The sequence below is a fragment of the Cyphellophora europaea genome (assembly GCF_000365145.1).
Source record: "Cyphellophora europaea CBS 101466 unplaced genomic scaffold supercont1.5, whole genome shotgun sequence".
Classification (NCBI taxonomy): Eukaryota; Fungi; Ascomycota; class Eurotiomycetes; order Chaetothyriales; family Cyphellophoraceae; genus Cyphellophora; species Cyphellophora europaea.
This window is the reverse complement of record NW_008481811.1, coordinates 1,058,735-1,083,929: the sequence shown is the minus strand read 5'-3', so window position 1 is coordinate 1,083,929 and position 25,195 is coordinate 1,058,735. Positions and strand designations below refer to the sequence as shown.

The 25,195-nt window shown below is 54.4% G+C and overlaps 11 protein-coding genes and 1 non-coding gene across 12 annotated transcripts; 6 read left to right on the top strand and 6 right to left on the bottom strand.

Annotated features, from left to right (window-relative positions):
• Window positions 1-142: 142 nt before the first annotated feature.
• HMPREF1541_05683 lies at window positions 143-277 on the bottom strand. Its single transcript has one exon. It is a non-coding gene; the product is annotated as a tRNA-Pro (tRNA).
• A 388-nt stretch (window positions 278-665) lies between these two features.
• On the bottom strand, window positions 666-2,295 carry HMPREF1541_05682 (uncharacterized protein; the record flags this gene model as incomplete). Its single annotated transcript, XM_008720022.1, has 3 exons — window positions 666-1,031; window positions 1,080-1,390; window positions 1,440-2,295. 3 exons carry the CDS (start codon window positions 2,293-2,295, stop codon window positions 666-668), a joined length of 1,533 nt encoding a protein of 510 aa, XP_008718244.1.
• Window positions 2,296-3,304: 1,009 nt separating this feature from the next.
• Window positions 3,305-5,193, top strand: HMPREF1541_05681 (uncharacterized protein; the record flags this gene model as incomplete). Its single annotated transcript, XM_008720021.1, has 2 exons — window positions 3,305-3,584; window positions 3,635-5,193. The coding sequence occupies 2 exons, from the start codon at window positions 3,305-3,307 to the stop codon at window positions 5,191-5,193; spliced, it is 1,839 nt and encodes a 612-aa protein (XP_008718243.1).
• A 909-nt stretch (window positions 5,194-6,102) lies between these two features.
• Window positions 6,103-7,455, top strand: HMPREF1541_05680 (uncharacterized protein; the record flags this gene model as incomplete). The annotated part of the gene is made up of 1 exon (XM_008720020.1): window positions 6,103-7,455. The coding sequence occupies one exon, from the start codon at window positions 6,103-6,105 to the stop codon at window positions 7,453-7,455; it is 1,353 nt and encodes a 450-aa protein (XP_008718242.1).
• A 970-nt stretch (window positions 7,456-8,425) lies between these two features.
• On the top strand, window positions 8,426-9,388 carry HMPREF1541_05679 (uncharacterized protein; the record flags this gene model as incomplete). Its single annotated transcript, XM_008720019.1, has 1 exon — window positions 8,426-9,388. One exon carries the CDS (start codon window positions 8,426-8,428, stop codon window positions 9,386-9,388), a length of 963 nt encoding a protein of 320 aa, XP_008718241.1.
• Window positions 9,389-9,678: 290 nt separating this feature from the next.
• On the bottom strand, window positions 9,679-10,199 carry HMPREF1541_05678 (uncharacterized protein; the record flags this gene model as incomplete). Its single annotated transcript, XM_008720018.1, has 2 exons — window positions 9,679-10,045; window positions 10,105-10,199. 2 exons carry the CDS (start codon window positions 10,197-10,199, stop codon window positions 9,679-9,681), a joined length of 462 nt encoding a protein of 153 aa, XP_008718240.1.
• Window positions 10,200-11,184: 985 nt separating this feature from the next.
• Window positions 11,185-13,191, top strand: HMPREF1541_05677 (uncharacterized protein; the record flags this gene model as incomplete). Its single annotated transcript, XM_008720017.1, has 3 exons — window positions 11,185-11,300; window positions 11,351-11,503; window positions 11,601-13,191. The coding sequence occupies 3 exons, from the start codon at window positions 11,185-11,187 to the stop codon at window positions 13,189-13,191; spliced, it is 1,860 nt and encodes a 619-aa protein (XP_008718239.1).
• Window positions 13,192-14,730: 1,539 nt separating this feature from the next.
• On the bottom strand, window positions 14,731-16,397 carry HMPREF1541_05676 (uncharacterized protein; the record flags this gene model as incomplete). Its single annotated transcript, XM_008720016.1, has 5 exons — window positions 14,731-15,144; window positions 15,194-15,582; window positions 15,638-15,829; window positions 15,888-16,149; window positions 16,206-16,397. 5 exons carry the CDS (start codon window positions 16,395-16,397, stop codon window positions 14,731-14,733), a joined length of 1,449 nt encoding a protein of 482 aa, XP_008718238.1.
• A 1,521-nt stretch (window positions 16,398-17,918) lies between these two features.
• On the bottom strand, window positions 17,919-18,680 carry HMPREF1541_05675 (uncharacterized protein; the record flags this gene model as incomplete). The annotated part of the gene is made up of 1 exon (XM_008720015.1): window positions 17,919-18,680. One exon carries the CDS (start codon window positions 18,678-18,680, stop codon window positions 17,919-17,921), a length of 762 nt encoding a protein of 253 aa, XP_008718237.1.
• A 524-nt stretch (window positions 18,681-19,204) lies between these two features.
• Window positions 19,205-20,297, top strand: HMPREF1541_05674 (uncharacterized protein; the record flags this gene model as incomplete). Its single annotated transcript, XM_008720014.1, has 2 exons — window positions 19,205-19,264; window positions 19,356-20,297. 2 exons carry the CDS (start codon window positions 19,205-19,207, stop codon window positions 20,295-20,297), a joined length of 1,002 nt encoding a protein of 333 aa, XP_008718236.1.
• A 1,293-nt stretch (window positions 20,298-21,590) lies between these two features.
• On the bottom strand, window positions 21,591-22,647 carry HMPREF1541_05673 (uncharacterized protein; the record flags this gene model as incomplete). Its single annotated transcript, XM_008720013.1, has 2 exons — window positions 21,591-21,772; window positions 21,843-22,647. 2 exons carry the CDS (start codon window positions 22,645-22,647, stop codon window positions 21,591-21,593), a joined length of 987 nt encoding a protein of 328 aa, XP_008718235.1.
• Window positions 22,648-22,903: 256 nt separating this feature from the next.
• HMPREF1541_05672 (uncharacterized protein) lies at window positions 22,904-24,619 on the top strand (the record flags this gene model as incomplete). Its single annotated transcript, XM_008720012.1, has 1 exon — window positions 22,904-24,619. One exon carries the CDS (start codon window positions 22,904-22,906, stop codon window positions 24,617-24,619), a length of 1,716 nt encoding a protein of 571 aa, XP_008718234.1.
• Between the last annotated feature and the right edge of the window lie 576 nt (window positions 24,620-25,195).

The following is a 25,195-nucleotide window of genomic DNA, read 5'->3' as shown; positions in this document are numbered from 1 at the left end:
CCCTGCCAAGACCGCGATATGGGAGAACACAGCCCCACCACCCACACCGTAAGATTCGCCCCTTGGTGTCTCAAATTACTTCCCCTCCAAACTGTACTCGAGATGTTCCAAAAAATAAAGTCGCGAGCGAACACTTTATAGTGGGCTGAACTGGGGATTGAACCCAGGCTTGAACATGTTAGTGGAAATCAAGACAGGCAGACAGCTTGTGCTTACACCTCTTACAACTTTGTGGAATGTACCCAAAGCAAGAATTCTACCACTGAACTATCCAGCCTCGAAGGGTGTGCGCCCATTTTGCGGAAATTTTCTGACTGTTAGAAATATGAATGCTTTTGACTAATCCGGCGACCTTGTAGCCACAGATTAGCCCGCGGTAAGTTTCCGCGGTTCAACGTAGGGCCACCAACGCTAAGACTACGCCTGGAACTTGGTGTCTAGCACCCAAGATTCTTTCGCAGGCCTGGGAACTTTGCAATTTATTTCGTATGCGGCTGACCATCACGAGGAGAAGATCAAGGGTAACTAATCTAGTGGCACAATTGGCCCCATGTGCCGTGAGCATCTATACCTCTTGCATTACTTGCTTGGACATCTAATAAATCAATCAACCTTGATTAAGCATCGTGTTAGCTATCGAGATCCAATGAATACAAAGTTTCGTCCTAAGCGCGTTCACCCCTTGCATCTGTAGCCTTCCCACTGTCATGCGAATATACCTCTCTCGGGACGCTCGACCCTTCTTGAGCGTCCTCTTCGTCACCTTTTGTCGGTAGGCGATCAACGGTGCCGAAGACGACCTCCATCTCTTCGAGTGACTTGCCAGCAGTTTCTCTGAGCACGAAGAAGCTGTAGAAGATAATGGCATAATTGAAGATCGCAAACATCAAGAACGTCCTCCATCCAATATTGTCAATTGCGTATGGAGTGACCTGGGACATCATAAAGTTGAACAACCACTGCGAAGCCGCACCACTCGCGACGCCGATTTCGCGAATCCGCGAGGGAAAGATCTCGCCAATGTACAGCCACTGGATGTCATCAGCGTGTGTCTACGAGGACTGTGGTGGATAACGTACCGGAAGTGGGCCCCAGCTCATGTTGAACGAGATGGCCTCAAGGTATACCATTGCAATACCAGCTGCACCTGCTGATGATATGCTGTCTGACTCGGCCTCGGGTGGGAACTTCAGTACAATGATTGCTATAATCAGCATGAAGCTTCCCATCGCGAAGGCTCCGCCCATGAAAGGCTTCTTACGGCCGACAACGTCCACGAGGAAGAGTAAGAAGACGAGACAGCCTGCTACTTTTACAACGCCAAAGAAGCCAGTAATGAACAAAGTCTTGTTGCCGGCACCAATGGTCGCAAAGATCTGTGGTGCATAGTCTGCATCTGGTCAGTCTTTGACTCTATCGGACAGTGCAGGGAACCGTACACGCTAAGCTCGTGTTGCCCGTAAGTTGTTGACATAGCTGAATGGAAATGGCAATGAACATCCTTAGTCTGTTCGACGGCAGAAGCAGTTCTTTGTAGGTCAGGCCTTCGGTCTGTTGGATCTCGAGCTGCACGCCGGCCAGGATCTCCTGGAACTCGGCGCGGACTTCTGCTGTGTCTTCCCCACCACGCACCCAGATGAGGGAGTCAAATGCTTCCTCATTTCGACCCCTCTTTGCCAGCCAGCGAACTGACTCCTTGACAAACAGCATCCCAAGGCCCATCAGAGCACCTGGCACCAACTGCAGGCCAACTGGGATCTGCCATTGTGTCGACGATGTGTCGGAGACACCCTCAGCGGCGGCGTAGTCTACCCAGTAGCTTACGCAAACGCCTAGGGCAAAGAAGAGCTGGAAGCATGAGCCTAGCATGCCTCTAATCTCCTTGGGAGCCATCTCAGCTGAAAATATGGGGACAAGAACGGTTGCCGCGCCAGTTCCGACACCGCTAATGACACGGCCTGCGTAGAAGAGACCCAAGGAATGGCTGACGACCACTTGCATGACAGCCCCAACACAGAAGACGGCAGATGCCGCCATGAAGCCAATACGACGGCCGAAGCGTGCAGTGACGGGCCATATCGCAAAGCAGCCAAAGAATGCCCCGGCTTGTAGTATTGACACACAGAGCGAGTTGACGCGCGACCGCTCGGCTTTGGTGTAGCGAAAGTCCCGTTGGAAGGAGGGCATGGTTAGAACACCACCAACGATGCCGGTATCGAAGGCGAACAAGAACGAGCCGATGGCGCAAAGCGCGACGACGTAGACGGCACGAAACGTGCCGAGTCGCTTCCCCATTGTCGTGGCGTGTCGTAGCTCTTCTTCGTGATCCTCGTCGGATTCGAGACTGTGTGAAGGCTCACCAAGGAGATGATACGCAGCTGACGTGGGAGACATGGCTGATCATATACTGAGGGACTGCCCCCCGAGTTACGCTTGCAAGCCCTGACACCCCGCGTCCAATGTTCAAGCCGGCAGATCACGCCATGCACCTGATAGGTCTCTCAGGGGAAGGAGGCGTGTTGATCATCCAGAAACAGGCAAGCCGACGTTCCCGTATCCAAGGCGTGGTCGCAACAAGCTATGCGGGCAGGAGCTGTGGTTGCATCAAAGGTCAGACCCGAAAGTGATAGTCCTTGCCAACACTTACCCGGGGTGCGGTGGTGGCCGAAAACGACCTCCAAAAGGACCAGGGGAGGATGTCTGATTGGCGATTCGGCTCCTGCTTCCAGGCATGGCATCTCCAACTTTCTGTGAGCCAAGGGAGTATTGTTCCGCCGCGAAAGCACTTCCAAGTTGGGTGACATTCGCTACAGTTCAGTCCGGATTGCTGATGGTGAGCCGGTGACGAATGTGTAGTGACAAGAGACCCGCGTTCTGAGATCTAGCTTGGCATTGGGCCCCTCTTACCCATTATGCACGCATGAGATTTGACAGGCGGGATCTCCTGGGTGCTTTTGCAACATTCACCATCTAAGCACAGTAGAGTATGCATGCGAAACACGGTGCTACATCTTCCGGCCTGAATGACTGCCACGATGCCAGGGGCACAAAACGGCACATCGAAGCCAAGTGTGCCCGTCGGACCTCCAATCCTACAATGATACGATAGGATCCCCGCACCGTCAGCGAGCGGGATGGTGGGGTTGTGCACATTGTACCACACCCGCCTAGATTGATGGGCAATATGGATTGGCGGAAACCCAGATCGGACTCGTTACCACCATTCATACCCTAACTCGCCTCTTCCTGTTCCAGTGCACCCCAAGTCAACTGTCCGTTGCGCGACCAAGGTAGAATCTCAGTCATGGCGACCGGCAAACGCCCCAACTTCCTTATCATCGTGGCGGACGACCTTGGCTTTTCCGATCCTGGCTGTTTTGGATCCGAGATTCGAACACCCAGCATCGACAAACTGGCAAAGGATGGTGTTAGGTCGACGGGTTTCCATGCTGCTGCTGCTTGCTCGCCCACACGAGCGATGATATTGACAGGAACGGACCACCACATTGCAGGACTAGGGAATCTTATCGAGTGGACCGATTTCTCTGGTCAGAACTTTCCGAAAGGCAGCAAGTATAGTACAGGTTAGCCCCCCCCGAACACCAGAGGGTGACACTGAAATGACCCTTTTCAGCTCCTCAGCGAGGCATGCCTGGCTACGAAGGATATCTGAACCAGAGAGTCGCTGCTCTCCCAGAGGTGCTTCAAGATGGTGGCTATCATACCATGATGGCTGGCAAGTGGCATCTGGGCCTCACAAAGGAACGAAGTCCACAAGCCCGAGGCTTCGACCGGAGTCTAGCACTACTACCAGCCTGCTCAAATCACTACGATTGGCGCCCCGAGGCTGACTTTCCCAAATTCTTGGAGAAGAGCGTAATTGCCTTACACATGGAGGATGACCACTACGTTAAAGAGCTGCCAGATGATTGGTACTCCAGCAATGGCTATGGCGATCGAATGCTACAGTATCTCAAGGAGTGGAAGGAGACCGAAGACTTATCCGAGAAGCCGTTCTTTGCTTATTATCCCTTCTCAGCACCTCACTGGCCCTTGCAGGCCCCCAAAGAATACATCGACCACTATCGCGACGCTTACAAGGAGGGTCCAGAGGCACTTCGTCAAGCACGGCTGGAGCGGCTCATTGAGCTTGGAATGATTCCCCAGGATGTCAAGCCGCATCCGGTGGTGGCGGACGAAGTTCAAGGGTGGGACGAAATGGATGATTTCCACCAGAAGATGTCGGCCACATCCATGGAGGCTTATGCCGGTATGGTCGAGTGTATGGACTACAACATCGGACGTGTCACTGAATACCTTGAAAGCATTGGGGAACTTGATAACACCTTCATCATGTTCTTCTCGGACAACGGAGCGGAGGGCGCTGCTTATGAAGCATATCCAATGGTGTCAGGGCAGTTGATGGATCATCTTGCGAAATACTACAACAACAGTCTCGACAACATTGGCAACAAGGACAGCTTTGTGTGGTACGGTCCTCGATGGGCTCAGGCGGCAACGGCGCCCAGTCGGCTCTACAAGGCTTACACCACCGAGGGTGGAGTGAGAGTGCCATGCGTTATCCGGTACCCGCCTCTGCACAAGGGGAAAGAAGGCTCAATTCACGAGACCTTTGCGACAGTCATGGACATTGCTCCGACGCTTCTAGAGCTAGGAGGCATCAAGCACCCCGCTCCGGAATGGAAGGGCAGAGCGGTCGTGCCTATGCGTGGAAAAGACTTGGGACCTTGGCTGTCCGGTAAGCAAGAGACGGTCCATCAAGCTGACGAGGCCTTTGGCTGGGAGTTGTGTGGTCGGGCAGCCATCCGTAAGAACAACTGGAAAGCCGACTTCATCCCGTTTCCCAAAGGCACTTCGGCATGGCAGCTGTACGATCTGTCAAAGGATCCGGGCGAGACCGAGGATCTGGCACAACAACATCCAGAAATACTGGAGGAATTGCTCCAGCACTGGGAAAAGTACTGCGAGGAGACTGGGGTTGTACCACTGCAACCGGAGCTGGGAGCACGCTTCCACGAGGCAGTGGAAGCCCAGATGAAGGAAGGTGCTTGGATCGAGCTGGAGTACTGGAAGCCGGGTGCGATGGACAATGGCAAGTCCAATTTGGAAAGCTACATTCGCAACATCGACAAGGTAGCCGACCCGCGCCAGAAAGAAGCCGTTGAGGCTTAGACAATAGTCATTTGGTAGACAAGGTGGTGAAACCATACCATCCGTTTACCCATTATCTATCAATTGGTTCGCTGGTGAACACCGCATGGGGAAATCCTCCCATGTGCGGCATGTGCACGGCGGTCGTGGCGGTCAGTGCTTACGGGCGCTCATAGGCCGATGAGGTGCGGAACTTGGGCCGGGGTTGCGCGAGACATGTTGATCACAACGCTGATCCTGCACGACAGCTGGCGCGTCCAGCCAATTCAGGCTGGAAAACCCCCCCCCGGCCAGATCTTTGGGGGCTCCCTCGGCTCCGTTGAGCCTCGAAACGAGCAGGCGGTGCTGATCACGGCGTTCGAGACCCCTGCCGGTACCCATCGCCAGCAGATGTCGGTTTTTGTGTGCGAGGTACCCCACGTCGGGACATCCCACCCCCAGCACCAACCGCAAGCTCAAAGGGTCTTTGTCTGACCTCAAGCTGCCAACTCTCCTTTTGAGACAGCCGTGTCATCTTCTTCATCAGCTCAGCAGGAGCCGCAGCTCAAAAGTGAAGACAACATGTGCCGTCTGACCGGAACCGGTACCTCGAGCTGAACCCTCGGCACGTCCATATCGCGAAAGTGGGGAGCAAGCCTCAAATCTTCCGATCCTGGCCGCCGTGACCCAAAATTCATACCCCGAGCCAGCACCGAAAGAACTAGTGGCTGAGACGACTGTGACTCTTGCCTCTCACCTTCCTTTCGTCCCCGACGACGCTGTTCGCTACCTTGCTGTCACTGCACGGCTGACTGACTACTCGACTGTCTGCGGCTGCACCAGGAGTCTCCAAACGCAAATTTCTTCGCATTCCGATCCCGACAATACCTTGCCCATGACGCGAACCACGATATACACCTTGGCCTGCAGTCCCCTAGTCCTCGAGAAAACATGTATAGGAATACCGCTTCGCTCACGAGCAATAACGTAGCCTCCGGGCCACAGATGCCGCCGGAGAAGCATAATAGTGACTCGGAACCCGACTATTCGGAGATATTGGTTCGGAAGCGCCAACAGATCGATGCTGAGGTCGCAGAATTCAAGGCGGCCAAAGAGAAGGAGTTTCAAGATTTTGAGAGGAACCTTCGGAAGCAGAGACAAAGGCGAAAAAGGCAGTCCAGGCCTTCCAAGACTGGCGAGAGCGACCCCAGACCAGGAGCGTTGAGTTTGCTGGCGCTGCCAAATAAGCACGGCGTCCACACCAATGGCAGTGCTGACCTTTCTCGACAAACTGATCTTGCTGCGGGATCTCGTCCAACTGCGCCACTGAGCAAGCCGACCACTGGCGTTGAGAAACTGAGCATAAAAGGCGAAACCCTCAAACGGTCATCCCTTACGCTCGCTTCGCCACCCTCACCAACTTCGCCTTCAGCACCGTTGAAAGCAGTTTCTCAGCGCCCACCTACACCAGGTGAATCAGCAACTAGAGAAAGGCTTGGGTTCCTAGCCCCTTCCGAGAAGCCGCCTCTGACTCCGCCAACACCTACGAACGAAACGCTTGACCCCTTTGCTGGGGTGTTCACACCAGCGTACCTACCTCTTCTTGAGTCTCGGTCCTCGACAAGCACTGTCAGCGGCAGCGACACTCCATCACGGCATGGCTCGATATCGCTCCCAGGCTCAGCATCGAACTCGATATCGCCACTGCGTCGCTCCGGGAGAGCCCTGACCGAGCCTGTCATCCCAAGCACATCCTTGCCATCGGCGCTCAGAACCGCTTCCGGCACCGCGATGCGGAAACGCAAGCATGTCACATTCCAGCTAGCCGACTCGGCGATCGTAGAGCCCAGCAGCAGCTACGAGGAGATGCCGAGCCCAAGTCCCAAGGACGAGGGAGGAGTGGAGGATGGTATTGACGGACTGCTTCGAGCCGACAGGCATTCGGACGAAGACGAGCCTGCGCCAACCCAAGGGCTCGCCAAGGCCGTGCCTTCCCCTACGCTGAGAGGAAGACTTGAACAGCGAGGGGGAGTGGTACCAGGCGATCTCACGGGTACCGTGGACGGAGGCGCCGGCGTCGGCTTCTTCGAACTGGACGAGGAGTTGAGCTCGCCCGCTCTCGATGCGGCAGAGCCGTTCGTGGAGGACTCGGAGGACGAAGCGAGCAGTCCTATCGAAACCCGCAAGGATGACACATTGAGTGCGACCGAGGAGAAGGCGCTGCTTACCTATGAGTACGGCGGAAGCGTCCCGATTGACATCGTCAGGCCGAGTAGCTCGTGGGTGGGCAGCTTCGGACACTGATCTTGCGTTGTGGATCCAGTACGGACATACAGACATGCAGACTCACAATTGGGGGAAGGTAATTCATGGGTGGGAAAGGGGGGGGTGCATTGGGAGGCTAAAACGTGCATTATTTTTGGGGGGGAGGCAAGCATTTGAAGCATGTATATGATGAGTTTTTTGCTAGAGCGATTCCTCAGCCAGCTTGAGCCAGACATCACTAGGATGCGTGAAGGTCCATATCGAGAGGGAAATTCGACAACACAGATGATGAAAAAAGGAACATCGCATGTTACGTACTGCTTAGGTCTGTGACAAATGCTGCCTATCGATGACTGGATGCCTGGTCTTCAGCCTCGCAGGTCCGATACGAGGCTGAAATTCTGCCAGCACTGCCAGATTGTCATGGAGTTTCATCCTGTAGGTCACACGACAACCTTCAACCGCCTGGCTATGATGGTAGGCGCCACGGCAAGGCGACTGAGCCAGCCTGGCCCACGCCGGCTTGGGATCCGGGTGTTGAGGCGGAACCATCACTCTACCCCCAGCACTCCTAATGCTTTGTCGGCCGGTGTCTTGAAGTTGATTGTTCTTACATTAGACTTCTGTTCACCAGACTGCGATCAGCTGATACTTGAACACCGAGAGTCGTGCCGGCGGAGAGCGGGAGTCGAGCGGAGTCCGCGGCGCCCGAGGGCTCGTGGGGAGGTTTCCCGCTACGTGCCAAGCACAGTCGCGCTAGCTCTCTAAGGCGCTTTGTCCCGCTCCGACACGGTGTTGCTGGAGTCTTCGTATAGAAATGCGAGATGTCTCTCAGACTCAGACTGATCGATCAGGGCTTTTATACGTGGTTTCAGGCGTTATGGTTATGGACTGCCATTGCGCAGTTTTATAAAAGGGGGAATCTTTCTAGCCTCATCGTAGGAAATCCTGCGACTTCTCTCGTTTACCCAGCAGCAGCACGCATCTTTTGATCAGCTCTTGTTCCGCCATGTCGTCTACTCCTCTACCCGCACTGCGATTCTGTGCTCTTCGCCTGGGCAAAAACCCCGGCGCCGGACTCTTGAGGCCCTCCCGCCACCGCGCACGCTACTATTCCCGACTTCACCGCACCGAGCCCGCAACGAAGATCGCCGACTCCCTCAAGCAAGACGGCTTCGTGGTGATCCAAAGCCTCTTCTCAGCCGACCAGGTCCGCCACCTCAACGCGGACATGGACTCGGTCCTCTCGCGCAGCACACCGGGCAAGATCGCCGCCAAGGTCTCCGGCAGCTCCATTCCGGAAGACGAAGCCGTGCAGCGCGCCATCTTCGGCGCCAACACCCGGCGCGTCGACAAACTGCTCGCCCACTCCGAGACCTGGCGCACCCTCGTCGACGACGACGCCCTGCACGGTATCTGCGCGCAGGCACTGGGCGCGACGGGCGACTACTGGCTCAGCACGGCGCAGATGATCGAGATCGGACCGGGGAGCGCCGAGGGCCCCCTGCACCCGGACGCCGGGCTGTGGTGGATGCTACTGGGGCTGGATGACGAGGCGGCGCCGGAGCTGGTGCTCAATTTCCTCGTGGCGACGACGCGGACCACGGTGGCGAATGGCGCGACGGGCGTCGTCGAGGGGAGCCACAAGTTGCCGATCTCAAAGGTGCTCGCGGATATGGAGGCGGAGATCTGGAAGACACCCAGTGAGCGGGTGGAGCAGGTGGAGCTGGAGGCGGGGGATTGTCTTCTTGTTGGCGGCAGGATCTTTCACAGGGGCGGCGCGAATACGACGGCGGACGAGTACCGAAGGGTGCTGTCGTGTATGGTGACTTCGTGTGCGCTGACGCCGGAGGAGGCGCCGCCTTTCTATGTCGGGGAAGACGTCGCGCGGGGGTTTAGCCGGAGGGCTAGGAAGTTTCTTGGCTATGAGGATATGAGGCCTGCGATGGGGGCGGGTTTTTGGCGGCGGTAGAAGGCTGGTACACGAAGATTGTATTTTAGTCGAAAGAGAATTGCATGGTCTTGGAAGGGCCCGAAAAGAGTGCCGAGGGGGACAGGGGAGTGGGACCCGTGGTCGTGCATGAGAAGGGGGGGAAAGGCCAAAATATCGTCTTACTTGTTCCAAGATACCCTCCTGTCAATCATATATTGTAAACCCATTCCTACAACACAGCTGGTGTGTCTGAGGTACGGATGTGACAGTCCTTCTATAGCGGCTTGTCCCACCCCTCAGGCATGAGCAGCTCGGACAGGGACCAACATCTACAGAAGTGGCTTTTTAGTGGCTGACTTCCTCTTGTATAACCCATGTGTCTCAGCGACGAACCTCTCCATGGGACCCATGTCTTTATGGTTGTTGCCAGGCTTGGCGACGAGGCCCTGTGGCATGTTGGACAGATATAGGTCAATACGTTTGCCTGCTCCAGGGTCTGCGGAGAGGTCGATGTCCTCTGCGTGTGAGCTGGACTTGGAGCAGGTGGTGTCGATCGTGGCTGTCGGCCCCGACCCAGCTCGGTGGAGGTAGGAATAGGGCTGCGAGTTCATGAGGTCGACGATGGGCCAGTGAGATGTCTTGGGGTGCTTGTTGGTTGTAGCTACGACATCATGAGAGGTGGTTCGATGAGTATGCCTGGACAAAGTATTAGCAGCGCAGTGTGATAGTGGGCATTGGAGAGTGTAGGCACATACTCATCGGTAGTGACGGGCTTGGCATTCCGCTCGGCAGAGGCAACCACTTTGTAAGTGGCAGGGCCGCGATCAGAGACATTGATGTTAGTGGCCATAGTGATGGGGGATGGTAAGATTAACGAGTCTTGCTAAGGACAGATAAGCAGGCAAGGCAGGGTCACGGTCCGATGCGTATACTGGGAGGGAAGACGGCCAACCTCGAGGAGAGCTGTGCGTCTTATAATTCTGGTGGTCCTGCTTCCAGAGAAGCGCAATGGCTCCATAAACTGCATTTTGAGGGGCATCACAGCTCTGCTACGCTTCGGAACAAGCATAGCATTGATGGGTCCAGTGTAGCAAGGTCGTTAAATGGTGAGGGAGTAGTTGCTAAGATCCGTACGGTGCAGGAAACCAGCGCCAGGTCATCCCAATTGGTGGCAACATCTGCAAAATGCGGGTCTTTGCAGCCGTAGATGATGGTAGCCAGTTCGTCGCAGATGGAATCGGGCTTCAGCTTTATGATCACAAGGAAGCTGAGAAATCGCACTTTGCAAATGGTACTGCTGCAGGTGCGGAGACGTCTAAAAATCAGGCTGCAAAATGCAAAAATGTCTGGCCTTGGTAAGCGATATTGGCTGTGCTTGTAGATGTGGGTTTATCACAAAGAAGGGAACGCATTTTAAGCGTACAAGCAGGCCAAAGATCTGCAGTTTACAGATGTGGAGGTGCAAAATGCAATTTGTCTACGCAAAATGCATGACCCAGAGCACAAGTTGGCGGTGTAAAGCGGTGACACTCGCGTACACGTAGAGGCTTATGTGGAGGGCGTTTCTTCCTGGGAAAAACTGCAGTTTGCAGATGTGCAATTTGTCTGTTGTTGTTGGCAGCAACCTATTGGCCCAGGGAAGCAGGGACGGGCAACCACCCTGGCCCTACCTCGTCTCGGCAGCTTCGCGACTCACTGACCCTTGTCCTCCAGCCTGATGCCTACAAGTACACCCTGGTCCGCTTTGCCTTCACCATGTCTCATTCTCAGGACATCGAGCGCGTTTCGAGCAGCTACATCGTTCCTTCATTGGAGAATTTCATGCATGCTGCATCATGGCCAAGGACTGGGCTCCCCTACAGGAAGATGTTCGCGATCTGTACCATCTCAAGAACAAGCCGCTCAAGGAGGTGATGCGCCTCATCAGAGGCCGGCACAACTTCATCGCATCGTGAGCCACACTCGCACTTATCAAGACGTGCACTAAGCAACAAGGGACAGCGAGCGTGCTTATCGTACACAACTGCAGAAATGGGGCTATATGAAGTATAACACTCAAACAACCCCATACCAGCGCTCCAAGCCAGCTCCGCGCCGCGACCAATTCTCTCAGCCTCGGAGGGTCGAGGTACCATCTGGCGTCGCCGCTCAAGGGTAAGGTTATCTGTTACATCTCCTCGTGATTTCTGTGACATGCCATGACATGTCAGATCGGCTTACCTTTCACTTGCAGTCCCAACGCTTTACACAGAAACGTTTACGCAGAAGACCTTGTCAATGAAAGAAGCATGGCTCCGATGAATGCCAGCTACGACGTTTTTGATGAGAGAGTCAGCTCAGGCATAGCGTTCCCATTCGCCTCGAGCCATTATGACCCCGAGGGCAAGACGCCACTGCACCATGCAGTCATCAAAAAGGACCTTGAACAGGTCCGCAATCTGCTCAATGCTGGCGCTGCAGTCGACATCAAGGACTTTACCGGCAGTGGCTCATTGCACTACGGTGTCCTTACAGCAGACCTGCAGTTCGTCCAGCTGTTGTTAAGATATGGCGCGGAGGCTAATGCCAAAGGTCCCTTTGGCCGCACACCGCTTCATCAGGCCGTTTCCATGTCCAATCTTGCTATCACCGAGACTCTACTCCGTAGTGGCAGTATGGTTTCGGAGCTGGACGATAATGGTGATTCGCCTCTGCACATAGCTTCGAGACTCCCTTACAAGGAATGTAGAGGTGTACCTCCACTCATTACAAGGCTCCTGCAGTCCGGAGCTGACGTTAACTTAGTCAACAAGAACGGTCTGACCGTCTTCCACACCCTCCTGGATCAGCCTTTCACCGCCCCCTTCTATTATTGGGATTCGGACCCACGTTGCTGTGTGAGAGCTACTATCTTGACATTCTTCGACCACAATGCGAATGTGAAGACGCCTTTTCCAGATGCCAGAACGCCGATGCAAGTCTTCCTAAACCGATCTGGATATGGCTGGGCTTACAAAAGGCAGTGTAGTCAGCATGCCGCAGCAAACTTCAGCGAGGCGCGGATCATGTCGGAACTCCTTGACAGATGCGATCCGTCGGAGCTTTCTATGGCTGGCGGCGAGTCGCTTGCTCACTACTATATCTGTACCATCTGGGACCGCTGGAGGGTAGATTGCTCATGGGCGAGCAAGCTATGTCAGCTTGCGGAGCCACATCAACTTCCCAGCAACGGCAATTCGCTCCTCCACGAGCTGATGTGCAAGCCCAAACCCGCGACGGACAGTCTTGTGGCTGACCTCCTGCGAAGAGGCTGGGATCCAAATCAATGCAACAAGCACGGACAGACTCCTCTCCATCTGCTTCTCCAAGTGCCAGAAAATAGAGTGAACCGGCCAGTGATTGAAAAATTACTTGTCATGATGTCCAATGGCGGGGCCAATCTGTGGATCCGCGACAATAAAGACACCTCGGTACTTTCTAAAGCTGCTACGCGCTTCATGGAGAAGGATCCCAGTCTCATCAGGGCCCTTCTCCGACTCGAGATCGATCGCGAAGGTGTCAACCCCGATGCATGGACAGGATGGGAGTCTGCCAGAAGGGTCGCGACATTCGCCGAAGTGCGACAGCACCTTAACGTTGAAGCGACCATCTCGCCGCCAGATCTTGACCATCGAGTGCGCAAGGAAGCATATGCCGCGTTGGCCGAGAAACATCTCGAACTCGCTAAAGAAGAGTTCCCGGACGGCGTGCCAGACTACCGGCGGCAACGTCGAGCTTACATGGTTGATATTCTGAAGAGTTGCCGGGCCTGCAACGTCACCATTGATATGCGTTTTTTCGATGAATTGCTGGAGCTTTGTTGATCGACAGTGCCGACTCATTGAGCCAGCATTGGTCTCGCCCGCCAACTTTACCCCTCGGGGCAGATGCCAGCCTTTTCTACAGTCCTGGATAGCGAATGGAGTTCAAGACACTGCGGCGTCTGCTGCGGATTCACAGGGAGGAAATACGCGCGGGACGAATATCACTAGATCCATATATTCGCCCAGTTCTATCCAAGCGCTGCCAACGGGACCATATCGTTCAGTCTTGGTTTTCTCGAGCCAGAGACAAGTTAACAAGTGAGGCCTCGCGCCCCTAGTAATGCCATGCCACGCCAAACCCAGCGCCTCACTATACAGGGTCCCTGGGACGGGCATCACCATCCACGAGCATGATTCTGCGTATGTCACTATCGCAACAACCTCCCAGCACGGTCCCATTCTGGCTCAGTGGGTTTTATGTGCTGGTAGTGCAAGTGGGTCATGCTATATGCTACTAGCGTCAGCACCAAGCAGCTTAGTGGTGGCCCACAGCAATACGCCTTGTCTCCACCAGGTCTTAATCTAACGTCTCTAGCTGTGTATCTTGCCAGCGCCCGCATCTGTCGGCTGAGACTGTGAGGTTAGTCACCGGAATGGATCGCAGTCGAAGAGCAGGTTTGTACGGGAGCGGCCACGAAGAGTGAGTCCCTTCTCTAGGTCATACTAGGTAGTGACAGCAGACAGGCTGAGCGTACATCTGGCAGAGACACGTCGAGCCTAACTACAGCTCAGCACGGGCGCTTTACTGTCTGCTCGAAGAAGGGTCTGTCAAAAATCGAGTCCTAGCAGCATCAAAGACCTTGAGGCAGTGTTATTGCCAAGATGCCTGGCCCATATGAGAGGGTATAGTCTCTGCCAGTGACTAGTCAGCACGGAGTCTGCGATTCAATGGGTGCAACGCGCGCTTTAAAATCGGAGCCGGTGCGTCGTCAAATATCCACATCATGAGGCTTTCGTCAGGGATGTCCGTTGAGTACTGCTTCGCAGATGGCGTCGCTTGCATAGTCAACTGCTGAAGCACTGAAGTATATAACGATCGCAGACGGCCCGTCCCGATAATCACTTCACTCCCAGCATTCTGTTGGTTTCAGATTTTTGAAAATAGACTCATTTTCTTCAGAACGAAGTGAATATTTACGGTTCTTTTCTGCGTGCTTCGTTGTCAAGAATTGCACGACCAGGTTCCGAAGATGGGTCTGCTCGCTTAGGTGCAGGGTCGTCTGCTTGTCTTACAGAACTGCTGAGTAGGGGCAATGATATAGTTGGATTCTGGTGCAAAGTCAAGTAGACGCCAGTCCACTTTATTGGTTGGATCCGTCTACTCTGCATCCCCTCATTTACCCAGGCGTCATACCTGTTTCCAAAACCACCCACATAGCTATAGAACCAAGCAAAGTGAACAAGAATGCCGACTCCACACCATTCCCGTGCACCAATCGTTCTGTCGTAAATCCTTGTGTCAAGAGAGCCAGGCGCTCTGGCTCTAACGTAGGGTAACGGCTCGAAAGTGTTTCGATCGATTGACGGCGGCGAATACCCTCATGACGAATTCGAATTATCTGCGCACGACCATGGAGAAGACCCGCCACTTTCAGCGTACGCGTTTTTGATATCGACCACGGATCCATATGTGCCGCCAATCATCAGAAAGAATCCGGAGACAATGACGAAGGTTGTCCAAGCCACCATGGCATACCACTTCCCGGTTCTTGCCTCGCGCCAGTTATCGTATAGCCACATGCCCCCCATCGGTTGAAAGCACATGAGAGTGCCGAGGAGTGCACCGATAAGCGAGACTAGACCACCAAAGACAGGGATCGCACTTGCGATGATGTACGAGATGACGGTCACACCGAATGTGCATCCTAGCCATGTAGCCCAATGTCGGAAAGTCGGGTCCGTCAGATGATACGTACCTCGCAACATGCGGACAAATATGTATTTTGCTGCAATCTGGGAGTCGTCAGCCATATTCGGTGTGAATGCGGAGTTCAATACTTACGTGTACGAAGAGAAGAGTGCTGACACACAGGCCCGGCAAAGCAAGGCCATAGCAAACCTTCTTCAAAAGAACTCCTGCCGACCCTAGCGCAGGTGATGCGACAAAGCTTCCACAGTAGTAATACACCACAACACCAATAACGATATAGGTGACGGCAACCACGGACTGACAAAGTAGAAGTGAGCGGGTGTAGAGCTCCGGTACACGCATCTCTGATGCAATCTGGAAGAAAGCAGGCGTACCAGCCCATGCGAAGACGATGGAGGAGCAAGCTGAAATCGCTGACTCGAAGGTTGGATGGCCAACGCCTTTCCAGTCGGAGTGGAAAGGACCTGGAGGAGCCGCGGCAGGTTTATCTTGAACGCCCACAGCAATTGTCAGGGTTAAGACTATTGGCATGGGTGTTAGATCGTGTGCGACGAGGAGTTGCAGAGCGTGACTTACTTGCAGTCAAGATAGAGGTCGCGCCAACCCACGCCAACCACGAGACTTCATGGAGTGTTTGAATACTTCCTAGGGCACAACCAATAATGGCTGCTACCAGGACAAAAATCGCCGTACAAGCTCCGTGGCTCGACATGGCATTGAAAGAGATTGATATTCCTAGCATACCCGCTCCAGCAACGAAGATCCAAACTGTCGGAGGTCAGTGGTCAAGAACACCAGTAGTGACACGGGACAGAGTAACACTTACATAGGACGAAAACAACATAGAAGAACTCTCTCCCGGGCCTACCAAACAGCTTGAACCCCACATCATCGATACCGTAAACGGATGGATGGTTCTTCTTGAAGACACCAATCTCGTAGTTGGACCATGTCGTGATTACCCCGATCAGAATTAGTACGACGAGGCCCGGCCCCATACCTAGTGTGTCTAGAACAGCGGGAATAGAGAGAACGCCCAAGCCGATTTGCGTCTTGATCATCAACACGGCAGTTCCAAGCCATCCGACCTGTCCAAGTCAGTTTATCTCGACACCGGCCGAGGGCTTTTTCGGAGACTATTCACGTTTCGGTAGTTGGGGCCGTCTTCCTTGATCTCGCCGAAGATATCGTCAACGACCGAAATACGACGACCTTGGGCAGACATGCGCCTCTCACCGGGAGGGAACATCTGGTAAATCGATCCCCGCTTGGCATTTGGGGCAGGATGGTCCTCCTCGACGTACTGGACACCTTTCTGGGATGATGAGGTCTCCATGTTTGGAGATCAGAGGATAACGGCGCGTACTACTCACAAAGGGTTGCATCTACCAAGTGAAGAGAGCTCAACAGCAGCTGAGCAGCAGCGAGCGAATCGGCCATATAAACACCTACCAGCCTGGTGGCCGCGTCGGCAGTAATTTCCAGCATCGAGCAACGAGCTCGTCGTCTAAACCATGTCGTGGTCTGGTCGGCAGTAATTACCAGCAAGAAGCTCGCAGAACTAAATGTTACTAAACCATGTCGTAATAGTAACCAAGTAGAGTTGGGCGACAAGCTACCCCTCTGGGGTCTGGGGAAGTTTCCACCGTATGCGGGAGGAAGATCCCATTGGTTACCAACCAAGAGCATTTGTCGAGCTCTTTGAGATGTTTCAGCCTTCTAGAGTGGCAACCTTACAGAGCATAGCTTCAGAAAATGGCAATCTTGGTCGCCCCTCTTACAGTCATTTGCTTTGACCTGAGCAACCAAGTCCTCTTTGCAGCAGGGCGAGGCTGGACCAGAATTTACAGAAAGCTGTTGATAAGCGTCAGCGGTTGTTGCGCTCAGATTGCAGCATGAGTTTCCAAATAGGTGGTCAACGAAAGACGGCAAGAGTGTCGATGCAAGAGGGCATCTATGTGCCACCACGCTGTTGAGGAGACTTGGTACGTGACATGACCGTCGAAGGTGAATTGGTTGAGGAGCGGCCAAACGAGACCAATAGCGAGAATAGCAATAGCGTTTGTGCCTAAAAGAATTGGTCAAGCAGCGCCAGAACAAGTAGTAGGGGAAAGGGGGGGGGGCGAGGGAAGGATGTGACGACATCCACAGCTGTTGCATGCGGGTGACCTCTTCCGAGCCGCATATACTCTGAGCGTCGTCCAAAGCGCCCGTAGTCCAAACTTTTTATTACGCACGTGGCGGAAATAGTGTCAAGAAGCTAAAGGGAGTGTATCCTTGAACAGCCCGGAAGAAACATAGTCTGTGACCCGGCAAGCAGGGCCGGCCCGACGGGTATGCTGACCGCACATGGAATGGGTGCCTGAAGGAGGACCTGCTGGAGCCCCGTCATGGAAAAGTTCGTGGGGTTTTCGCTGGCGGTGGTATTCCAGCCCACAGCTCCTTGAATATTCTACGTTCACGCCGCATCGGCCAAGTTGTTCGATCAGCGGATGGGCCAAGGAGTCCTCGATGGACCTGGCACCCATCGATTAGTTAGATAGATCGGATCTCCAGAGATTCCTTCCTCAAGGCGTTATCACTGGGAGGATTGATCAGCATATAGGAGGTATGCTACGGCCAATATAAAGCTGCATCGAATCAGAAGACGGGCCAAGATACCCGTGTTGCCCAGCCTTGTATACAATTCCTTGGTCCCATTAGTACACCTATATGCCAAGTAAATCACTGCGAGGCAGCGTCCGTATTGCAAAGCCAGCTTTAGCGTGGCCTCGTCAGACATGACCAAGTTGTAGCTGTTCTGCTCGGGTGTAGCAGACTGACAGCAGAAACGCCGCTCAGCGCGTGGTTTCACCACTCACGTATAATCAAAAATGACATGCTCCTTGGTCATGAAACAGCACGACTTGCTCATGTCGACGAACCGCCGTTCGTCGTTGATCAGCGCCTCACTGGCTTTGCGTGCCTCATCGCCGCCCTGACTGGCGGCCGGGTCGGCGATCCATACTTCGGTGATCCCATCCAGTGGCGCCGCAAACCCACGCTCCGTCATCATGCCGGCATTAATCTCCGTTGCCATTGCATGGCTTTGAACGTACTTGGCCATGTTCGAAACGTCCGCGAAAGAACGCACGAGCGGCCCATGGGGGTCCAGCCAGGTCTCGTGGCACGCCGCCTGCGTGAGGTCGTTGCGCTTCGTCAGCAAATAAGTAACTTTCATTGACTGCTCGCCCAGCGGCTTCTTATCAGTGTAGTCAAAGATCATGTGCTCCTGCGTCAGGAAGACCTGCGATTTCGTGATATCAATGAATATCTCCTCGTCAGCTGCAAGCTCGCCGTGTGCGACTCTCCCTTCAGCTGAGGCATAGGCTGCCTCGAAATCTTCCAAGCTGTCCCACCACACCTCAGTGATACCCGCAACCGGCGGCAGCATCCCACGAGTGCTACGCAGCACCTCATTGTGCGGCGTGTCGATCAAATGGCTCTGCACATATTTTTTTGCGCGAAGTTTCTTCGCATGGCTGCGCACCAGCGGGCCATGCTTGTTCAGCCAGTACTCGTAGAACGCCGCCTCCGGGACATCGGAACGGCGATGGATCACATAGACGAGCTTGATCATGATGTAGGTTGTTAGTAGCGAAATGGTCAGTCTAGCGCGCTTGACGAGGTTGATCAATTTATAGAGCTATGCGGTACGTCTTGTTAATCTCAAACAGACTCACCCGGGAGCCTGCCGAGGGCCTCGGGCTGCTTCATCCATCGTCGTTTGGTCTGACGCCTGTGTCTGCACGCCTAACAGCTTATGTCGTTAGCTTTTCCCCATCGCGACCGCTCTCAAATGCCATTCCTGGAGCGGGGTAAGTGGAGTCAAGTTGTTGGACTAGCTGAAGGACGGCCTCAAGATTCCTGACAGAGACTGTCAAAGAGCCCGAAAGAATGAGATCGGGTCGAAGCGGGTCACTCAAATTGTATATGTAAAGGGAGGAGATATGTTGTGGGTTGTGAAAGTGGCCATGATGCGTAGTCAGCACAGACGCAGCAAGGCTGTACCCCAGCCTCGGGAACCTGATTCGTGACACTATCTTCGTGAACATCTATTGTCCATCTTATAATACCTTCCCACGTTTCCGTGCTCGCCATATGATGCGCATGAGCAGATGCTTCAGCACCTGCAGCCGCACCCTGAGCCATGAAAATCCTCTAGTACGTGCCATTATTGCCCGCATCGCCCAACCCGCAATTCAGACGCCAGCTCCTTGTCTACCGAGCCAAAACTGATGCCGTCGCGTAACAGAACCTCCCGCGGCGCGGCCCTCCCAAGGACGGCACGCCACCTACAGTCCCCCGCGCTCAACGTGGTCTCCCGCAGAAACGGCCGATCCCCCATGTGAAGAAGGTCGTTGCAGTGTCTTCGGCCAAAGGCGGCGTGGGCAAATCCACCCTTGCCGTGAACCTCGCACTGGCCCTCTCTCGACACAGGCTTCGCACTGGCATCCTCGATACGGACATTTTTGGGCCTTCTATTCCGACGCTCTTAGGCCTTGAGAAGGCCGGCCTCCCAGATGTTACCCAAGACGGCAAACTTGTACCCCTCCGCAGCTTTGGCGTCGGAAGCATGAGCATGGGCTATCTACTAGGGAAGGGCAAGCAGGCGAGCGGAGATAAAGAGGGGAGCGGCGCTGGGTCTGATGAGGGCCCCGTCGCATGGCGCGGGCTGATGGTTATGAAGGCGCTGCAGCAGTTGCTGCATGAAGTGCAGTGGGGCGGGTCGGCGCAGAGTCCGGAACTGGATGTGCTGGTGCTGGACATGCCTCCTGGCACTGGAGACGTGCAGCTCACGATCGGGCAGCAGGTGACGGTGGATGGGGCCGTCGTGGTGAGCACGCCGCAGGATGTTGCGTTGAGAGATGCTGTGAGGGGCGTCAGGATGTTTGAGACTATGGGAATCCGAGTGCTCGGGATGGTGAGGAATATGAGCGTATTTGTGTGCCCGAAATGTGGTGAAGAGACGAAGGTCTTTGCGCACCGGGGTGGCGGGGGATTGCAGGAGAGGATGGAGCAAATGGGGGTGGAAGTACTGGGTGAGATCCCATTGGATCCGCAGATATGCTATGATGCTGATGCGGGTACACCAACCATTGTGGCGGAAGAAGCAAGTGGGCAGAAGGTGAACAGTCGGTTCTACGAGGCGATCGCACAGAAGGTGGCAGCGCAAGTGGGCTTGCCTTGGACTTGAAGAAACTCAGCCAGCCAGACAGGAAATCTTCTGTTGACGAGGGAGATTTGTGCTGCAGCTCAGGACCGCGTCGTTCGCATGCTCACGCTCCAGCATTGTTCCCTTGGCTCGAAAATGCCATAAGCGGCCAGCTGCAGACGGAACCGCAGCGCGGCAAGCAGATGCCGTGTATCGGAAGCATCAGCAGGCAATGAGAAGAGAAATGGACCGAAATCGGTGCTCGTCGAGATTTCTCTGAGGCACATTGTTGGCGTCACATCTGACGTTGTGTCACGACAACTCCTGCTACGGCAACCCAACAACCCCGGATACATCGAGATCTTAAACGAACGTGCATGCGAAAAGGCCTGCTCGTGCCACATCAATGATGTGATCAGGAGGTGATGGATATCGACACCAACGGTCATCCAGGGATGCTGAAACATTTCTCGGTAGTGAATTTGTTTCACTGCTGAGTCACCTGGTGCGCCAGCATCGGAAACCAACCTAATCCCCGCGACGGAGCGTCAGCTGAGCTTACGCTACATGCAAAAGCGATATCGAAGTCACCGCGCGAGGCCTCCTCTTGAAAGTACTTTCATGGTCGTTGCATCTGGTGCCATTGACCACGCCAGAATTTCTTACGCGCCCCTCCGTCGATCAACCGTATGATACACCAAGTTCGCAAACAGATGGCCACAATCAATACACCGAAGAAAACACCCAACGCGAAGACCGAGAACACCAAGTGTCCACCCACAGCACGCAGCAGTCCGCCCACAGCGCCGCAGCCACTTCACCGCTTCCCACAGTCGTCAACTCAGAACAGCCCCGCACGCCGCGGCCTGGACGCCCTCAGACCAGCGGAGCGCGCCATGCATGCTTTTGTGCTCCGCACCAAGGGCCAGCAAGCAGCGGACGAGTGGTGGGCCAAACGCGTGGAAAGCAAGCGGCGGGTCAGGGACATCGTCCGGCGCCGCGGTGTCGTTGAGGCTGCAGAGTCTATTACAAAAAGACAGGAGGAGCCCAAAGGGTGACTGATAGCGCTGTCGTCTACGACGGAACAGGTCAATAACATGGCATAAACCCCGGCACCGGCGAGGGGCGTTTCCTTAGAGGCCGTGCGGTTTCATGATTCAAGTCTATCGTCCCAATGCTTTTTCTTACATCACTCGGCGGCAATTCTCGCCGCATTCGAACAGACCAGTGATGCTCTCTCCCTGACTTCGCTTGTCTTTCTTCGGGAATATTATACATCGGAGCCCACTCTGGGCCGTTCGCCTCCCATCTATGCTGCCGGAAGAGCCGGGCGCCCTAGAAGGGGGGCAACCAGAATGGATAGCCCCCGTTCTTGATGCGGAAGACGCTCATCAGGAAGCTGTACATTCCAAGGACAACGCTTGCCCAGATGATGCAGGCAATTTGCTGCATCCGCGGGTCCGTCATGCGCGGCACCTTTAGGCCCAGGGCGATCGTTGCGAAGGCTAGGATGGCGTCTGTTCGTTAGTGTTAGCAAGTAGTTCCAACAAGCGTTCAGAAGGATTCGGAGAGGAAAAAGAAACATACACATGGCCGCCACGATCTGTGTCTCCATTCCGTACTGGTTCTGAAAGCCGCCCGCAAAATACACAATCTTTCCTTTGCTCCCCGTCACATATGGCACCTTCCGGATGTGGTTGAACATGTGTCCGCTCGTGAAGAGCAGGATCGTGATCAGGCTGACCGCAGCCCACAGGTTGCGCGACCGAATAACGGGCAGGACGTACGGGTACGCCACTGTGCCGAATGTGAACATCCCAATCAAGATCGTGATGCTGACGACGATGCGTGTGTAGTTGACTGGCCGTTTGAGAGCCGGATATGGTGTCTCCGGGTCCGATGGCAGCTGGCGGAGCAGCCAGGCGTGTGTGCTCTCGGCGGACTGAGAGCCCAGGAAGTCCATCCGCAGGGGTTGCCCGGATGATGCAGCGTGGGGCCCAGTGGTGGGCGGAAAGAGGAACAGCACGGGTGCGGTCTGCAGCTGCAGCTTCATGAAGACATTGCGGCCGTTGTCGAAGTCAAGGGTTGTGAAGAGGACGCGCGAGGAGCCCTTCTTGTCGGCCTTCTGCCAGGATGAGGCGAGGATCTTCCATTCTGGATCAAATTCGCGACAGAGCGCGCAGGCATATTTGGCGGGTCGGGCTGTCAGGAGGACTGCGGTATAATGATCGCGGGGCACCGCAGTGAGGGTTTCGTAAGAGTGTTCATCGATTTCCACAGGGAACGGCTTTGAAACGAAGGTGTCGAAAGGTGAAGCGAAGGGAGAGGACTTTTTGGCTGCGAGGGCTGTGAGAGGCACCAGCGCAAGAGTGATGAGGTTCAGCAGCCGCATAGTGGGCGATGCGATATGGTACGGCGTAGAGAAGCACTGCTGGTAAGAGGGGGTTCATCGGGATGCGTGTTCACTTTGGAGCATTTGATGCCAAGATTCAGCCTCATGAGTGGGGCTACATCCAGCCTTGCATCTTTCCGTATTGGGAAGATAAACAGAGGTCGCTCGTCGAAAGCCGCGTCCTGATGCAGCCCACTTTCGCAGCTGTTTGCACCATAACTTCAAACATATTTATTTGCATATTTGCTTCTTCAACATGGCTACTGACGTAGAGTATATGCATCCCGAGGAGATTGCGCAGACGTTGAAGACCTCCCAGCTCGAGCACACTTATCAACGCTGTTTACGCGAAGCCGAGCGGATCTACGAAGAGGAACGAGTGCGCGCGCTTCGTGTTCAATTGATGCTGCTTGAAGACGAGAACGACGAGTTGCAAGACCAAGTCGAACAAGGTCATAACGAGACGGAGAAACTTGAAGACAGTAACGACGAAATGCGCTCTCGGTTAAACGAGGTTGAGGCCGATCTGCAACGAGTGCAGAACGAGCTCAAAGCGCGCACACGCGACATCGAACACTACAAAGCCGAGATTGAAGCACACAACGCTGCGAACTCCGAGGCTACCAAGGTCTTGTCTGAGAAGTTGGCACTTTCCCGCGAGCTGGCCACCCTTAAGCCTGAGTTAGAACACCTCAAGTCAACCACCACATCCCAGCAGAATCTCCTTGCGGAGAAGCTTTCACTTCAGCGGGAGCTCAGTTCAGTCCAGGTCGAGCTTGAAAATGAGAAGCGGACTGTGGCACGGCTCCAGACACAACGAGAGGCCTCTAACCACGACGACTCCGCCCTTCACACTGAGATTGATGACTTGAAGAAAGAGCTGGCCAAGGTGCAGAAGGATCTGCAGAAGGCAGGCCGTGAGAACATCAAGAAACAAACCGATTGGGAGTCTCAAAAGGACAGCTTGGAATCTAAGCTTGACGCTTTCCGCACCAAACTTCGCACGACCAAGGAACAGCTTAAAGAGGCTCTAGATGAGCTAGAGAAAGCTCAAGCCGCCAAGATGGCTCAGTCTGCCGAACTGACTAAGGCACGTCTGGCCGGCAAGATGGCTCCTCCACCTGTTGCTGCCGGGCCCTCTGTCAACCCACGCAAGCGTAACATCGCTCGCTTCGATCCCGACATGACCATTGGCACACCTGGTCAAGGTGGTCCCGCCTCTAAAAAGCAACGCACCTCTGTCAATATCGGCGACAAGTCCACGTTCTCCATGACACCCTTCCTCAACCGCACGGCAATGAGTATTCTTCCGGAAACACCCTCCGAAGAGACAGCCGCTGCAGCAGTCGAGGACAACAAAGACAGCAGCCCTGACGAGGAGATACGCAAGCACATTGACTCTATAATTGAGGAAGCTGAAGTTGAAGCCGAGCAGAAGAAAGCTGCTAAAGCCGCAAAGGAGGTGGCCAAGCCTGCTCCCAAGAAAGCCGTTTCGGCGGTAGCCAAGGGCAAAGCTGCTGCGCCCAAACCTTCTCAGCCATTGAAAGAAAGCACGAACTCCAGAGGCAACAAAGCTGTTCAAAAACCCGCTCTCGAGAAGGTCATTGAGGAAGAGCCATCGGAAGGGCCCACTAGCGCTGTTACTGTACCGCCCATGCAATCCGAGAAGCCAGCTGGTACCAATCACTCTGACCAAGAGAATGTCGATGACGAGCAGCCAGCTAAGAAGAAGCGCGAACCAAAGAAGAGGCCTAACATCTTTGACGATGACGACGAGGCACCTACGGAGAAGCCGAAGAAGGTTAAGACCCTCAAGGTGCTCAACAAAGGTGGCGGCGCCGGCAGCCTTGGTGGATTGGGTAATGTGAGTCTTCTGGCAGGTGGTCCCTCTCTTAAGAGCAAGAAGACATTCGCCGAGTTCAGCCCTCTGAAGAAGGATAGGAAGATTGCCACAAAGGCTGGCGGGGCATGATTCATGAGTCAAGTGTAACTTGGAGGACTTGTATCAACGACGGCAATGTGTACATGAAGATCACTTGTGGAAACGGGTTGGGTTTGTGTGCATTCGATGCACAACGATTGGCGTTGCGAGAAGACCCGTCAGCGAGGAGGACGGGCTGGTTTTGGTTTCGAGATGCACGATTTTGGCACTACAGCACCATTCATCGAATCTGATTATTGAAAGCAAGCTGATAGTATTGCTATTCCTTTCCCAGTCCTAGATGCATTTGATCCTGCACGCCGGGTTGGATTGAGTCTGCCCGATCTCCTTCAGCAGTATAGAGAAGTCAGCCACGCCGTACTCCTGGGAATTTGTCTACTACGGTGGCCTGCAGACCCCACTGTGCAACAACTCTATCTGGACCGCTAGTATAGGCGCACGCAACTGTAACCATCGCTGCTATACGTCTCGACCATCAGAGATGTTAGCGCTCTGGCAAGGGCTTTGGAAAGACAAGATCCACGTCAGGCTTGTTATAGTTGCCTATTTGATGCCGACACAAGAATGCAAACCATGCTCCACCAGTAAGCCCGATCAGGCGCGGTC